The sequence below is a fragment of the Pristiophorus japonicus genome, chromosome 13 (genome assembly GCF_044704955.1).
Source record: "Pristiophorus japonicus isolate sPriJap1 chromosome 13, sPriJap1.hap1, whole genome shotgun sequence".
In the NCBI taxonomy this organism is placed as follows: Eukaryota; Metazoa; Chordata; class Chondrichthyes; family Pristiophoridae; genus Pristiophorus; species Pristiophorus japonicus.
The window spans coordinates 167,636,790-167,651,956 of NC_091989.1; the positions used below are offsets into that span (position 1 = coordinate 167,636,790).

Genomic DNA, 15,167 nt, shown 5'->3' on the forward strand with positions numbered 1-15,167 from the left:
TGTTGGCTAAAGTCAGTTATCATTCATAATCAAGAGGATTCATCTGGGCAAGTGCCAGTAACTGATATGTAGGGATGTATCTGCAATGAAGAATGACAAGCCAGTTACTGAGTTGTATTAGCAGAATGATTAAATTGCATATCAAAAGAAGTTGTAATGTTTTTGTATTTCTTGTAGTATTGTATATAGTATTGGCCAGCACATCAGGAGAAGGATATTATTGCTGTTTGAGAGGGTGCATAGTGGAGCAAGAAAGTAAGTCGGGGAAAGATTAAATGAGTTGTGCTTATTCTCTTTTGGAAAGGAGGATTTTTAATAGACCCAATACAAATTTTCAAAATGGTGAAGGAAATTAATAAAGTTACAGATAAATCATTTACACTGATCAAAGCCAATTATATTAAATTGAACTAAATAAATCTGGTAATTTCTGGGTTAGAACCAGGAAAGAAATTAGCATGAAAGCTGCCAGATATATATATTTTTTTAAAAACCCATCCAATTTACTAATCCCTTTGAGGAAAGAAAGCTGCCACCCCTCCAAGGTATGGCCAATATGTGACTCCATTTCCACAAAACATGGCTGTAAAGCTTCCTAGTTGGAGTTGGGCAAATCGTGAGAACAAATAAAAACAATAATGGGTGACTTGTTGGCCAAATTGATTTTCCTTGTTTCCACCATTTCCTATGGTTCCCACTTCTGATTGCTATCCAGTGATCCCCAACCACAAAGTACGCATATGCTCTTTGTCTGAGGATAGGATCAGTCTTCGCTGTAACATGGCTTCTTGTTTTTTTGATAGCCTGGCAGTTGCAGCTATTCCAGAAGGGCTGCCAATTGTGGTCACGGTAACACTAGCGCTAGGTGTGATTAGAATGTCAAAGAAGAGAGTCATAATAAAGAAACTTCATGTTGTGGAAACATTAGGTAAGTCAACAACATTCATTTATTTTATTAATTTTAAACAACTAAACTTAATATTGTGTGGTTATTTTTCTTTGAATAATTTGATTTGTTTTACGTCCATCTAAAATAGAATCACCTAGAGGAAATATCAGGCAAGATGCAGCCGATTTTGTAAACACATCTTTTATTTGTTTGTATCTATCAACCAAAAAAATTGTAAATTCAATTTATACTTTTCATTCATCTTGCCAAAATGCATTTGATAAAGTGCCACATATGCTTGCCAGCAAAGCTGAAGCCCACGGGATAAAAGGGACAGTGACAGCATGGATACAAAATTGGCTGAGTGACAGGAAACCGAGAGTAGTGGTGAACGGTTATTTTTTGGACTGGAGGAAGGTATGCAGTGGTGTTCCCCAGGGGTTGGTACTAGGACCACTGATTTTCTTGATGTATATTAATGACTTGGGACTCGGGTGTACAGGGCACAATTTTAAAATTTGCAGATAAAACTAAACTTAGAATTATAGTCAACAGTGAGGAGGATAGTGATAGTCTTCAAGAGGACATAGACAGGCTGGTGAGATGGGTGAACATGTGGCAGATGAAATTTAATGCAGAAAGCTGCGAAGTGATACATTTTGGTAGGACGAATGAGGAGAGGCAGTATAAACTAAAGGGTACAATTCTAGAGGGGGTGCATGAACCGAGAGACCTGGGGGATATGTGCACAAATTGTTGAAGGTGGCAGGGCGGATTGAGAAAGCAGTTAAAAAACCATACAGGATCCTGGGCTTCATAAATAGAAGCATAGAATACAAAAGCAAGGAAGTTATGATGAACCTGGTTCGGTCTGAACTGAAGAATTGTGTCCAATTCTGGGCACCACACTTTAGGAAGGATGTGAAGGCCTGAAGGAAAAGAAAGTTGCAGGGCTGCGAGAAAAGGGCGGGGGAGTGGGAGTAGCTGAAGTGTTTTTGCAGAGAGCTGGCCGATTGGCCTCCTCCTGTGTTGTAACCATTCTATGATTCTGTTTACAATCCTCCTTGTATGTGAAGGCATCTGAATTGCCTTGATATATTTTATAGCCTTTCTTAATATCTTGGGCCCCGATATTGGTGGCGCTGCCGCTGACTCCCGGCCGCTGAGCTGCCAGATTGGTGCGGGCGGGAGTCGCTGCTTGGAGGCTGTTCTAACACCGACGGTAGGTATGAAGAACGGGGAAAAAAAGGTTAGCGACCATATTTAACTTTTTTTTTTAACAGAAACTTACCTGGATGGGGTCCCCCGAAGGTGTTCCGATGTTTTTCTTTTGTTTGCCATGATTTTTATTTGCAGGTCTTCCACCCTCCCTGGGCCTGATTGCATCCTTGGCGGCACTTGGGCAGCAAGCGCCTTTGCTGTTGAGATTGAGAGCTCCCGCCCGCTGCCGTCCAGATTGACGGTGTAAGCCATTGTTTGGCTGCTGGGTGGTACTGCCGCCTCTTTTAGCGGAATCTTCCAGGCAAAGTACTACCCGGTCTCTCGGCCATCAGCGGTCCTTTGGGCGGGCCTTGACCTTCACCAATTTCAGCCCCTTAGTTTCAGAATCAATTCTTGAATATAGTTTATGGAGAGAATTAAGCATTGTTTCTAATGCAGGTAATTACTAGTCACATTTTTAAATTATAGGTTGCTGCAATGTTATCTGTTCTGATAAGACTGGCACCCTTACGGCCAATGAGATGACTGTAACACGATTGGTAACATCAGATGACATACATGCAGAGGTGGGTATTAAAGTACCTTGCAGACTAATCCTGATAAGGGGTTTACAATTACACTTTGCCACTTTATTGGTGGTAGAATGTTTGGAGGAAATTTACCACAATGTTCCACATATCAAACCTAACCTTTACCCAAGTAGAATGATGAGTCAAAAGAAATAAAGTGAACGTTTGGCATAGACGAGAAGCCAATTTTGGCATAGAGGAGTTGGGGTCGGCCATTTAGGACGGAGATGAGGAGAAATTTCTTCACTCAGAGGGTTGTGAATCTTTGGAATTCTCTACCCCAGAGGGCTGTGCAGGCTCAGTCATTGAGTACATTCAAGACAGAGATTGCTAGATTTTTGAATATTACAGAAATCAAGAGATATGGGGATAGTGCAGGAAAGTGGAGTTGAGGCAGAAGATCAGCCATGATCTCATTGAATGGCGGAGCAGGATCGAGGGGCCAAATGGCCTGCTCCTGCTCCTAATTCTTATGTTCTTATAACATACTTTTCAAAGAAATCCTTTGATGTCAATATCATTCTTATAAACTTGTATAATAAACAAAGTTCTATTCATATTATATTGCGGAGAAACAATTAGCTGCAATGTTTTAAATAAGATCCATAACTTCAAACTACCTGAAAGTATTCAGCACATATTATTGACAGAGCTTTGCCTACAGACCTAAGTGTAAGTATTTCTAGGTGACTGATTAATCCAATGTATTTACATTGTAGGTTGTGATAAATTATTCATTTGTTACAGGTAACTGGTACAGGATACAATGGAAATGGCAATGTGTGTTTATTACCCAGTGGAGAAATAATAAAGGCATTCTCCAATGTGTCTGTGGGAAAACTGATTGAAGTAAGTTTTTAAAAAAATTATTCTCGGGATGTGGGTGTCGCTGGCAAGGCCAACATTTATTGTTCATTCCTAGTTGCCCTGGAGAATGTGATGATGGTGGGCCACTGCCTTGAACTGCAGCAGTCCATGTGATGAAGATATTCCCACAACTGCTGCCTTAATGTCAAGGGTAGTCTCTCTCAACACACCTCTGAAATTCAGCTCTTGTGTCCATGTTTGGATCAAGGCTGCAATAAGATTTCGAGCTAAGTAGTTCTGGCGGAACTCAAATTGAGCAGGTTATTGGTGAGTAATAGCACTGTTGACGACTCCTTTTATCAATTTTCTGATGACTTGCAGTAGTCTGACGGGGCAGTAATTGGCCGGGTTGGACTTGTCCTGCTTTTTGTGGACAGGACATATCTGGGAAATTTTCCACCTTCTCTGGTAGATAGTGTCGTAGCTGCACTGGAAAAGCTTAGCTAAGGGCAAGTTCTGGAACACAGATTTTCAGTACTATGGCTGGGTCCCATAGCCTTTTCTGTGTTCAGGGCATTCAACTGTTTCTTGATGCCACGTGGAGTGAATCAAATTGGCTGAAGGTTGGCATCTGAGAGGGTAGAGGCCTCAGGAGGAGGTCGAGAAGGATCACCTGACCGAAGATGGCTGTGGATAGCAGCACAATTAAAACTGAAAACTAAGCTACATCAATTCAACGTAATATTTTGCTATCATTTATTGTAAAACATGTGACCCATGTTCAAAATGTGTTTGGTCATAGGCTGGATGTTTATGCAATAATGCTGTCATCAGAGAAGACACATTAATGGGACAGCCAACAGAAGGTGCCTTAATTGCACTTGCAATGAAGGTAAATGCTGAAAAAATTTTAATTTTGATATTTGCAACAGTAAGATAGCTGACAGATCAGCTACAACTCTATTATGTATGAATAAAGAGTCTGACCAGATACTGTGAGTTCAAAGTAAAGTGTGACCTTAGTCTTTTATTACAGGTCTCCAGAGTGCCTCTCCAGCCTGTGAGGCCTCCTTAAGTACAGGTGCTCCCAAGGGATTGTGGGATCCCTTGGGACTCCAGGGGATGAGCCCTCTGGTGGTTAAACAAGGTATTTACAGGTTTACATATATAAAAAAACTCCATGTCAGAAAGGACAGCTAGATGATCAGCGTATTTTAAAAGGTTGCCAACTTCATTGGGGGAGGGAATGACTGTTTGGCAAAACTTACTTAGCTCAGTGGGAAGCACTCTCACCTTTGAGTCAGAAGGTTGTGGGTTCAAGTCACACTCCAGGGATTTAAGCACAAAAATCTAGGCTGATGCTCCAGGGCAGAGCTGAGGTGCCGTTTTTTGGATGAGACGTTAAACAGAAGCCACATCTGCTCTCTCAAGTGGATATAAAAGATCTCATGGCACTATTTCGAAGAAGAGCAGGGGAGTTAGTCTAAGGAGCACAGTCTAAGGATAAGGGGTAAGCCATTTAGGACTGAGATGAGGAGAAACTTCTTCACTCAGAGAGTTGTTAACCTGTGGAATTCCCTGCCAGAGAGAGTTGTTGATGCCTGTTCATTGGATATATTCAAGAGGGAGTTAGATATGGCCCTTACGGCTAAAGGGATCAAGGGGTATGGAGAGAAAGCAGGAAAGGGGTACTGAGGTGAATGATCAGCCATGACCTTATTGAATGGTGGTGCAGGCTCGAAGGGCCGAATGGCCTACTCCTGCACCTATTTTCTATGTTTCTATGTTATCCCCAGTGTCCTAGCCAATATTTATTCCTCAATGAACATTATCAAAACAGATTATGTTGTCATTATCACATTACTGTTTGTAGGAGCATGCTATGTGCAAATTGACTGCTGCGTGTCCTACATTAAAACAGTGACTACACTTCAAAAAGTACTTAATTGACTGTAAAGCTTTTTAGGAAGTCCAATGGGTGTGAAAGGCGCTATATAAATGCAAGCCTTTCTTTCAAACACATAGTTGAACGATGTGAGTCCCACTGAAGGGCTGTCAATACAACTTAATTATTCAAGCATAGTTGATGAGATAATAAATAGTTGAGGTAATTTTAACCCCCAACAATGGGTGGGTTTGGGTCAGGTGAGAAATTAAAACGTAAAAAATGTCAAACCCGCCCACTTCCGTTGTTTATGGTGGTGAGAGGGGGATGCGGGCAACCAATCTGCTCTCGGGAGGCGGATCAGTTGGTAACTGTTTTTAAGGAGGCTGCATGCCTCCATTATAACAAGATTTTATTGTTAATCCATTTCAGCCAGGTTTCCCGCACCTCGGGAAACCCAGCAGTTAAAAGGAGGCGAGAAAGGCCAAATCCATAAGTTAAGTGCAGTTACAGCACTGCATGTGGGCCAGGAGGAGCACCATCTTCCCCCATCCCCCGACCACCATAGCTTCGCCCCCCCCCCATCCCCAACAACGCTATTTCCCCCCATCCCCCCATCCTCCTGCCGATCTCTCCCTGCCCCCCTACCTGCTCTCTGTTCATAGACATAGAAACATAGAAAATAGGTGCAGGAGTAGGCCATTCGGCCCTTCGAGCCTGCACCACCATTCAAAATAATCATGGCTGATCATTCACCTCAGCATCCCATTCCTTCTTTCTCTCCATACGCCTTGATCCTTTTAGCCGTGAGAGCCACATCTAACTCCCTTTTGAATATATCTAACGAACTGGCCCCAAGAACTTTCTGTGCTAGAAAATTCCACATGCCCACAACTCTCTGAGTGAAGAAGTTTCTCCTCATCTCGGTCCTAAATGGCTTACCACTTATCCTTAGACTGTGACCCCTGGTTCTGGACTTCCCCAACATCGGGAACATTCTTCCTGCATCTAACCTGTCCAATCCCGTCAGAATTTTATATGTTTCTATGAGATCCCCTCTCATTCTTCTAAATTCAATTGAATACAAGCCTAGTCGATCCAGTCTTTCTTCATATGTCAGTCCTGTCATCCCGAGAATCAGTCTGGTGAAGCTTCGCTGCACTCCCTCAACAGCAAGAATGTCCTTCCTCAGATTAGGAGACCAAACTGTACACAATATTCAAGGTGTGGCCTTACCAAGGCCCTGTACAACTGTAGTAAGACCTCCCTGCTCCTATACTCAAATCCTCTCGCTATGAAGGCCAACATGCCATTTGCCTTCTTCACTGCCTGCTGCACCTGCATGCCAGTCTTCAATGTGCCACAGGATTTCTCACCCAACATGTTGCCAGCTTGTCAGACAGGAAACCTGCAGAAAAAAATGTAGAGATATCCTGCAATTAATATCTGCCGGATGTGCCCAGGAAACCTGTGTTTCCGTGTTTCCACATTTCCCATCGAGAACTCTTTCCCCCCCCCCACTCTGAACGTGTGGTCCTGTAAACATCAGGCTTGTATTCAGTCTTGGAACTATTAACCGTTTCTTCTTGGAGTAAATCTAGCATCCTGGTTTAACAGGTTATAAATGAATACACGTTTAATACCAAGGGCAGCAAGATAAAAGTGATTATTGCAGGTACCCACGGAGGACCAACTGAACAATCTTATCTTGTTACCTTTTTATGTTTTTATATGAATACCATTTTCATTCAAGTATATATCTAATTCAGTACAAATAGATCTGAAGGAAAATTAACAAATCACGTGGTTAAATCATTGAACAACTGTTGCTTTTAAAATCTAATGACTTGTATTCTGCATTGAAGATGGACCTTGATCATGTTAAGCAGAGCTATACAAGGAAGAAGGAATATCCATTTAGCTCTGAACAAAAATGGATGGCTGTTAAATGTGTCCACAAGAATCGGGTAGGAACTATTTTGTTCAGGGACCTTTTAAGATTTTCTTTTAGCTATTCAGCCACATGTCGAAGGCAGCACTAACAGTGTTTATGTGACATTTAAAGGAAACGGAAGAAATTTACTTCATGAAGGGTGCATATGAGGGAGTTATTCACTACTGTAGCAAATATAACAATGGTGGCATGCCTGTACCCCTCACGCCACAGCAAAAGACAATGTACATCCAACAACAAGCAAAACTAGGAACAGAGGGCCTGCGTGGTAGGGTTTTATGTTCTTTGTTAAATTTTAAGTACTGAATTTTCTAATCCAAAATTGTATGTATTTTATATAATGTCATTCTAGTTCTAAAGTAATGTATATCATGATAAAAGGACAAATATTGAATATTTCTTAGAAATACTCAGCAGGTCAGGCAGCATCTGTGGAACAAGAAACAGAGTTAACGTTTCAGTTCAAGGCCCTTTTATCAGAACATTTGTTAACTCTGTTTCTCGTTCCACAGATGCTGCCTGACCTGCTGAGTATTTCCAGCATTTTTCTATTTTTATTTCGGATTTCTGGCGCCTGCAATATTTTGCTTTGGCTTTGAATATTTCTTAATTTGTAAAATAATGCTTTTTTTTATTATAGCATGACATTTTTACTTTGTTACATACATGACCCCTTAGTACAACTAGTAAGACTATACCTTTCTAACAAATGGGTGAACCACAAGTCCGAGATCTTCCTGTAAATCGAGCGCTCCCAGAGCAGCCTGCACATGATCTCAATAGCTACTGGTTCCCAATCCAATGTACATTACATATAATATATGGTAGATTTTGGACTGCTTTCTTCTTTTTCATTTTGTTTCTTTAAAAGTCAGATTACACACATGCTCAGTTGTAGTAACGCAGGACCAGGTCTTTATTGAAATCTCATACTACACAAAATCAGTATGAGAGCTGCTGAGACACCACACTTTCCGATTCCAGTGTGTGCTGCTAAACTGTTTTTTTTTAATTTCTTATACCTTTGATCACTACATTCCATGTATACTACAAATAAATCATGGTACATCAAAGTTACATACAAATGCCAAAAGAATAACAATGTAAACTAAACCAGACACTCCATTCTTCTGAATTGCTTTACTACTGAAATAAACTCTAACCATCCAATGTATTATTATAACACCAGATGATCAAATTGACACATCCCAATATGGCTGAATGACTCTCACATCTTCAAGTATCTTCTTTCTTGTGAGGACATCATTTGCTTTGATCACTTCTTACCCAATTTACAACCCAGGTTCAGCAGAAAGCTGTATGAACTTTTAACCCAACATGTACTGACCTCACAGACTGCGCAGAAAGAATAGCGAGGTATTCGGGTAATATAGACTTTTGCTCTCACATTCATCAAAGACAAAGATTGGTCTTGATGGGTACTTTCCTGTTTGCTTTTCCCAGTGCTCTCACTAGCCGTTGGACATGAATTAGGTACACTTACCTTCTTAGGATTGATTGGTATTATTGATCCACCAAGAACTGAAGTCAAAGGAGCAGTTCAACTGCTTCAAAATTCAGGAGTTGCTGTAAAGATGATCACTGGAGATGCTATGGAAACGGCCATTTCTATAGGTACAGTGAATATTGGTACTTCAAAATTATTTTTGTGCAACAAACTGTTCAGAACATTTTGTTGTCTTTAAGTTTAATACAGTTCTATTTTAGCTCGAATTTTAAATAACAAACAGTTTTCATGTCAAACCTTATTTGCATAATGATTCACAATTCTAGGTGCAAACTCTGCTGATTCTACATTGGTAAGAGATGACAATTGCATTCAAGTTAAATTGAAAGGAAAGTTGAGTTGGTGCTGCATCAGATGCTTGTGAGGAGGGTTCTTCCTCTATTAATTCAAAGCATCATTCCATTGGTCAGCACTGCAGCATGCGTGCAAAAGTCGGTTCAGGACAGCTGCCCATTGCAGTCCCGAGACATTTTCAAGCTTTATGTTGCATGGTAGCCACAGAAAAAAAAAGTGTATTTACTTTTTTTTAAACTAGGAACTGGTGGTACAGTAGGCTAGTTAATGAAGGGAAGATTGATTCTTTTAATATAGTAATGTATGAACACTGCGTCTCTCAAATTATAATGGCAGAAATTTAAATTCACTTTAGCCCCAATTCTATTCTCCACACGCATTCAGCAAGGCTCAATACCAACAATGGAGCCTTGTATCTTGTTTACTAATGCATGAAATGAACCATGTGTTTACTGAATATTCTAGTGTTATGCTGAACATCTTTTGATAAATTAACTTCTTTTAATCTGTTTTAGTAAACATTAGTTAGCAATAAATCATTTAAAACAGACGTTGAGAAGAATTTCTTTAATCATGATCATTGCATAGAATAATTTACCAGACAAGGTAATGAAGTAAGCAATTGGGATATTCAAAATGTAGCTGAATGCTTTAATGGGAAATTTGGAGTTCTAGGGGGAGGAGCTTCAGTGGGCCAAATGGCATTTTCTTATCCTTGACTTTTCTTATGTTAACTTATGAATAGGGTTTGCACATGGTTTACTCTGATCTTAGTCTTTCTCTTGGTTTTTGTAATGGGTGACGTGTTGGAAATTATATTCAGTCGTAGTAAATAACAACTATATTGGGCCATAATTTGCAGCCCCAGCGGGCATGTATGAGGTGCGCAGACGCCTGTAGGGGCCGCACATGTTCCGGGTTTAGGCATTTACTGTGCATGCGCTAAAACCCGGAATTTGTGATCTGTCAAGATCGCACGCTACCCAGGAAAAGGACCGCTGCAGGCCGAGAGTTGGGCTAATTGCCTAACTTCTACCCAGCAAATGCCTGTGAAATTCTTATGCCTGGTAAAAGCAAGCATAAAGTCTGCTTTTACCAGCGTAAGAGTTTTTTTTTAAAAGACAAAAATAAAATTTTATCAATCATTTATACAGTAAAAACCCTGTGCAATAAGGGAAGTTTATTTTTAGCCCCGTTAAAACATGTAAATCTATTTTTCAAAAAATTAAATTTTGTTTTAAATATTTAATGAAATGCCGTTTTAATTAATTTTAAATATGTAATGGATTTAAGAAAAAATGTATTGATGTCCATGGGGTATTTTTTGGGATGTTCGCATTCATACTTGGGGAATTCCATACAAAATCCCCATAAGCATGAATGGGGATTCTCTTCTTTGATTGGGCCGGCCCATTGGATACATGGACCTCAATGCAGGCCTAAGCATAGAGGTCCAGGAGCGCAAGTCTCCGTGGATACCGAGGCAGAAAATAAATGCGTAGATTTTTTGTTGGTCAGAGACATCTGCCTTCAACCGTAAATTCAGCCCCATTGTTTGATTTTATCCCTAGCATTAGCAGCAGTGATGTCTAAGGTGTGGGGCTACTGATCCCCCATTTAGTTTTTGCTCCCCCTTTGTGTCCCAGCTACAATGTTCCCTCAAATTTTGTTCCCTCAAATTTTTTTCCCCCTGCGCGGGCCCTTTAAGTTTGTTGCGGTGGCTGTGCATACGTGGTATCTCTTCCAGGGGCAGCAGCTGGCGAGCAGCCTGCGGGGGACCTCGCAATTGATGCGCGGCCCCACAACCTTAGGGGGAACATTGCTGGTGGAGCAGCTTTACTGGATATGATTTTGGGTTTCATTGGTTTGGGTGGGTGTGTTTGTGTCTTGGTGGTACGATTTCAAGATTATTTCTGGCCAGTAAATTACAAAAAATATATATATTTTGGCAATGATTGACTTTAAAAATAAAATAAAACAGCCCAAGGTATAAAATATAACCCCAAAGTGTGGCAGTAGTTAATATCCAAATGTATCTGCACATTCAGGAAGAAGCATAGGCCTTTATAACAATGATATGGATGTAATGTCAGGGGAGCAGTTGGAGCAACTAGAAGATGAAGATCTTTCCCTCATGGTAATGAAGGTACGATCCCAATCCAGTTATTCAAAATGTGAACTAAATTTCAGTTCTGTAAAATAATTAACAGCACTTTCCAATTGTGTATTTGTAAGTTTCATGTTCCTATTGAGGCCAATTCACTAAATATATTCAAAAGGGAGTTAGATGAAGTCCTTACTACTCGGGGGATCAAGGGGTATGGCGAGAAAGCAGGAAGGGGGTACTGAATTTGCATGTTCAGCCATGAACTCATTGAATGGCGGTGCAGGCTAGAAGGGCCGAATGGCCTACTCCTGCACCTATTTTCTATGTTTCTATGGGCCAATTTTCCACATAGCCAATTTTTGGCACAGTTGTAGAAATACGCCCAATTTTTTTTTTAGTGGCCGACTGCGGCTAAAGAAATGTTGCAAGTTTCTCCATGATAAATTTTGAATTTGGCGTGCCGCAGATTGTCATTAAGCTCTGTGGGTGGAGCTTAAGGTCTGCGCCAAAATGCTGAGATTGCCAGGATAACTAGGGACACACTGAAGGGCTGAGGCTGGAAAGTGAAACATACGCAAGACATGAGCAATTGTAGAGCCTCGGTGCCGATCCTATCCCGGGCCAAAAGGCCCCCCGCCCCCAGTGCCAGTACTGTTCCATTACAGCAAGAATAAACAGACACAACTGCTGTTAGTTTAATTTGAAGGAACTGCTTTCCATCGTCCTTGACTGCCTCTGGGCAGCTCATTGTATAAACTACAACAGCAACTTGCACAAGATCCTTTCTGTTTTTGTCCAAAGCCTCTTCACATTAGGAGGTGCTGCTCCTATCCCGGGCCAAAAGGCCCCCACCCCCAGTGCCACTCCTATCCCTGGTTGAAAGGCCCCTGCCCCCACCCCTGGTGCCACTCCTATCCCAGGCTGAATGTCCGCCCGCCCCCCATCCCCGGTACCGTGCCGCTCCTATCCCAGGTTTCTTTTGAAGCCGAGCACCGAGCTCCTGTGTCCGGCTGAGGGAGTGATCCAGCCGGCCAGCGCTCCGACCCTGTGTACCTCAAGTCCAGTGAGCAGATGTTCGGTGGCGGGATGGAACTTCAAGTCACAATTTCCATTTACAACTTGAATAAATTTAGTTTCCCTCTTCTGTCTGCAAAAAGAAACATGTATCATGCAGTTGTGTAAGAAATTAATATCGTCTTCCCTCTCTCCAAAACCTAACTCTGCTCCACTAAAATCATGGTGTCTTCTCTGCGCCGATTTTCTTAAGTTCCCGTAAGGTTTTTCAGATTGATGCACTGCGCCATTTAAAAAAAAATCATAGTTGGTGAAATGGTGCAGCCAGCAGGTTCCGCCCCCAGTGACGTCAAAAAATTGGGAACTAAAAAAAAATCAGCTGTAAGTGGTGCAGAAACTTTGATGAAACTTGCAGATTTTAGTTTGCGCCAAAAAAACAGTGGAGGCCAAAAAAACGGTGCAAAATGGTAGCGAAAATTGAGCCCATTATAATATATTTTGTCAACCACCTGATATTTGTATGTTTTTAAATAATTAGAATAAAAACATCATAGCTATTTAGCGACCCTGTACTGCGATATGTGTGCATGCTAGGTCCGTGCAGCAGAGCAGGTCTCCAGTCGTCTTGGTTAATCCTTGCCACTGGACCAAGACCTAGCTCTGTTAAGCCCGTGTGGTGGCTGGTGTGCAACGGTCACCACACGTTTTTTAAAAAAAAATCTACGCACAGGCATCTTCCACCCCTGGAATTCAGGACTGGAACATTGGGTCCTTCATCGAAACATCTGTGAACTCGTGGAAGCAAGTCATCCTTGTTCGAAGGACCGCCTATGATGATGATGACGTGTGGTTTTGTTATACATTTTAAAATAGAATTGTAAATGCTCCAGGAAACAGTTTTAATGTGAAAATTATCTATATACTACTTTTTTTGTTGTCTTCTCCCCCCACACCTCCTGCTCTTTCCTCCCCCTCCACTTTCAGGTGGCTGTATTCTATAGAACAACTCCAAAGCACAAACAGAAAATTATAAAGGTATAACTTTTTATTTAAACTTGTACAATGAATGTTAAAAGTATCAATTCCTCCTGCTTTAGCATTATCCATATATTTGCCATCTATAAGAATATCACTTAAACCATTGTAATGGTAAATGGAAGTTGCTGCTAATGAAAATTATTTTAGATGCCTCTCTCCTAATTCAATCAGCAATAGATTTAGTTAAATTTTATTTATATATTGGTAAACCATATAGTTAAATACCTCTTTCATTGTTGCTTATAGGCCCTCCAGAGCAATCATGCAGTGGTAGGGATGACCGGCGATGGTGTGAATGATGCTGTTGCTCTCAAGTCTGCTGATATTGGGATTGCGATGAGAGGGACAGGAAGTGATGTTAGTAAAGAAGCCGCAGGCATGATTCTAGTGGATGATGACTTTTCATCTATTTTGTGAGTAACTTCTGTTGGTGCTGTTTAAGAATTTGTCTGTTTTTAATCATACATCACCTTTGCTTGCTGAATTATTTAACATGAACTCAGAAGTATATAAGCAGTGTTTAATTTTGTATATTTGGACTTACTTATGGGTCTTTATTTAATATATGTATGCAAGGTAAAAACTTTAATTCTAAAACTTTTAATTGTTAAACTTGCAGAAGGACCTGGGTCAGGCTCTGCTGTAACGACTGTGTGATTGAATAGCCTGGGGACGGTTTTACCCCTACTCGCTCAGCAGAAACCTGGCGGGTGGGTAGTTAAAATTGCCCTGGCTCTTACCTGTCCGAAAGCCACCATGATCGTAGACTCTGCAATTTTAACCTGCTCTCTTGAGCCAGCAGCAAGGTCACGCGCCCGGAGCCAACAGGGTCCTTCTCTAATATGCAAGCAAAATACTGCGGATGCTGGAAACTGAAATTAAAGCAGAAAATGCTGGAAATACTCAGCAGGTCAGGCAGCACCTGTGGGGAGAGAAACAGAGTTAACGTTTCAGGTTGATGACCCTTCATCAGAACTGGGAAAAGTTAGAGATCTGACAGGTTTTTAAGCAAGTGTAGAGGAAGGGAAAGGAGGGAGGGAAGTATAGAACAAAAGGGAAGGTCTGTGATGGGATGGAAGGCAAGGGAGATTAAGAGACAAAAGGGGTGATGGTGCAAGGCAAAAGGAGATGGAAATGGGACAAGTTAAGAAACAAAAGATATGTCTAGATAGGGTATAAATGGAGATGGCAGAATCATGAGAAAGAGAAAAAAAAATTAGGGGCAGAGGTTACGGCCTGAAATTGTTGAACTCGATGTTGAGTCCAGCTGTAAAGTGCCTAAACGAAAGATGAGGTGCTGTTCCTTGAGCTTCGTGGAAACAGTGTAAGAGGCCGAGGACGGAGAGATCAGAGTGGGAGTGGAGCGGAGAATTAAAGTGACAGGCTCAGGGTTACGCTTGCAGACTGAATGGAGGTGTTCTGCAAAGTGGTCACCTAATCTGCGTTTGGTCTCCCCAATGTAGTCCTTCTCTACATGTGCATGTTGCGGCCCAATGACATCATTGGGACCTGTCTGTAATTTTATCTCTGGCCTGAGCGGAGAATCCACCAGGAGTTAAAATCGGGATCATAATGAACAATGGCCACATGGATGCAGTTTCAGAGGGCTACTACTATTTTTCATAGAACTGTACCCAGCCATGAGTCACTGCCTTCAAGAGGGATCGGGGAAAAAAATTCAAGCAGGAAAAAAATGTCAATGCTAAGATTTGTAAAAAATTTAATAATTTCCATGATGTCGAATAACCTGCCAAGTCATTGTTTTATAGGTGTGCAATGGAGGAAGGCAAAGGAATCTTTTACAACATTAAAAATTTTGTGCGATTCCAATTGAGTACGTAAGTACAAATTTAGTTATTCA

At 41.2% G+C, this 15,167-nt stretch overlaps 1 protein-coding gene across 1 annotated transcript in view; it reads left to right on the plus strand.

The window, feature by feature from the left end:
- Nucleotides 1–15,167, plus strand: part of LOC139278344 (calcium-transporting ATPase type 2C member 2-like) — a 111,090-nt gene that overhangs the window by 76,192 nt on the left and 19,731 nt on the right. Inside the window, exons 12-22 of the mRNA XM_070897013.1 lie at nucleotides 804–928; nucleotides 2,579–2,676; nucleotides 3,427–3,528; nucleotides 4,289–4,378; nucleotides 7,237–7,338; nucleotides 7,437–7,593; nucleotides 8,790–8,960; nucleotides 11,196–11,293; nucleotides 13,253–13,303; nucleotides 13,553–13,719; nucleotides 15,076–15,144. Coding sequence (XP_070753114.1) covers nucleotides 804–928; nucleotides 2,579–2,676; nucleotides 3,427–3,528; nucleotides 4,289–4,378; nucleotides 7,237–7,338; nucleotides 7,437–7,593; nucleotides 8,790–8,960; nucleotides 11,196–11,293; nucleotides 13,253–13,303; nucleotides 13,553–13,719; nucleotides 15,076–15,144 — 1,230 coding nt within the window. The remainder of the gene's footprint in view (nucleotides 1–803; nucleotides 929–2,578; nucleotides 2,677–3,426; nucleotides 3,529–4,288; nucleotides 4,379–7,236; nucleotides 7,339–7,436; nucleotides 7,594–8,789; nucleotides 8,961–11,195; nucleotides 11,294–13,252; nucleotides 13,304–13,552; nucleotides 13,720–15,075; nucleotides 15,145–15,167) is intronic.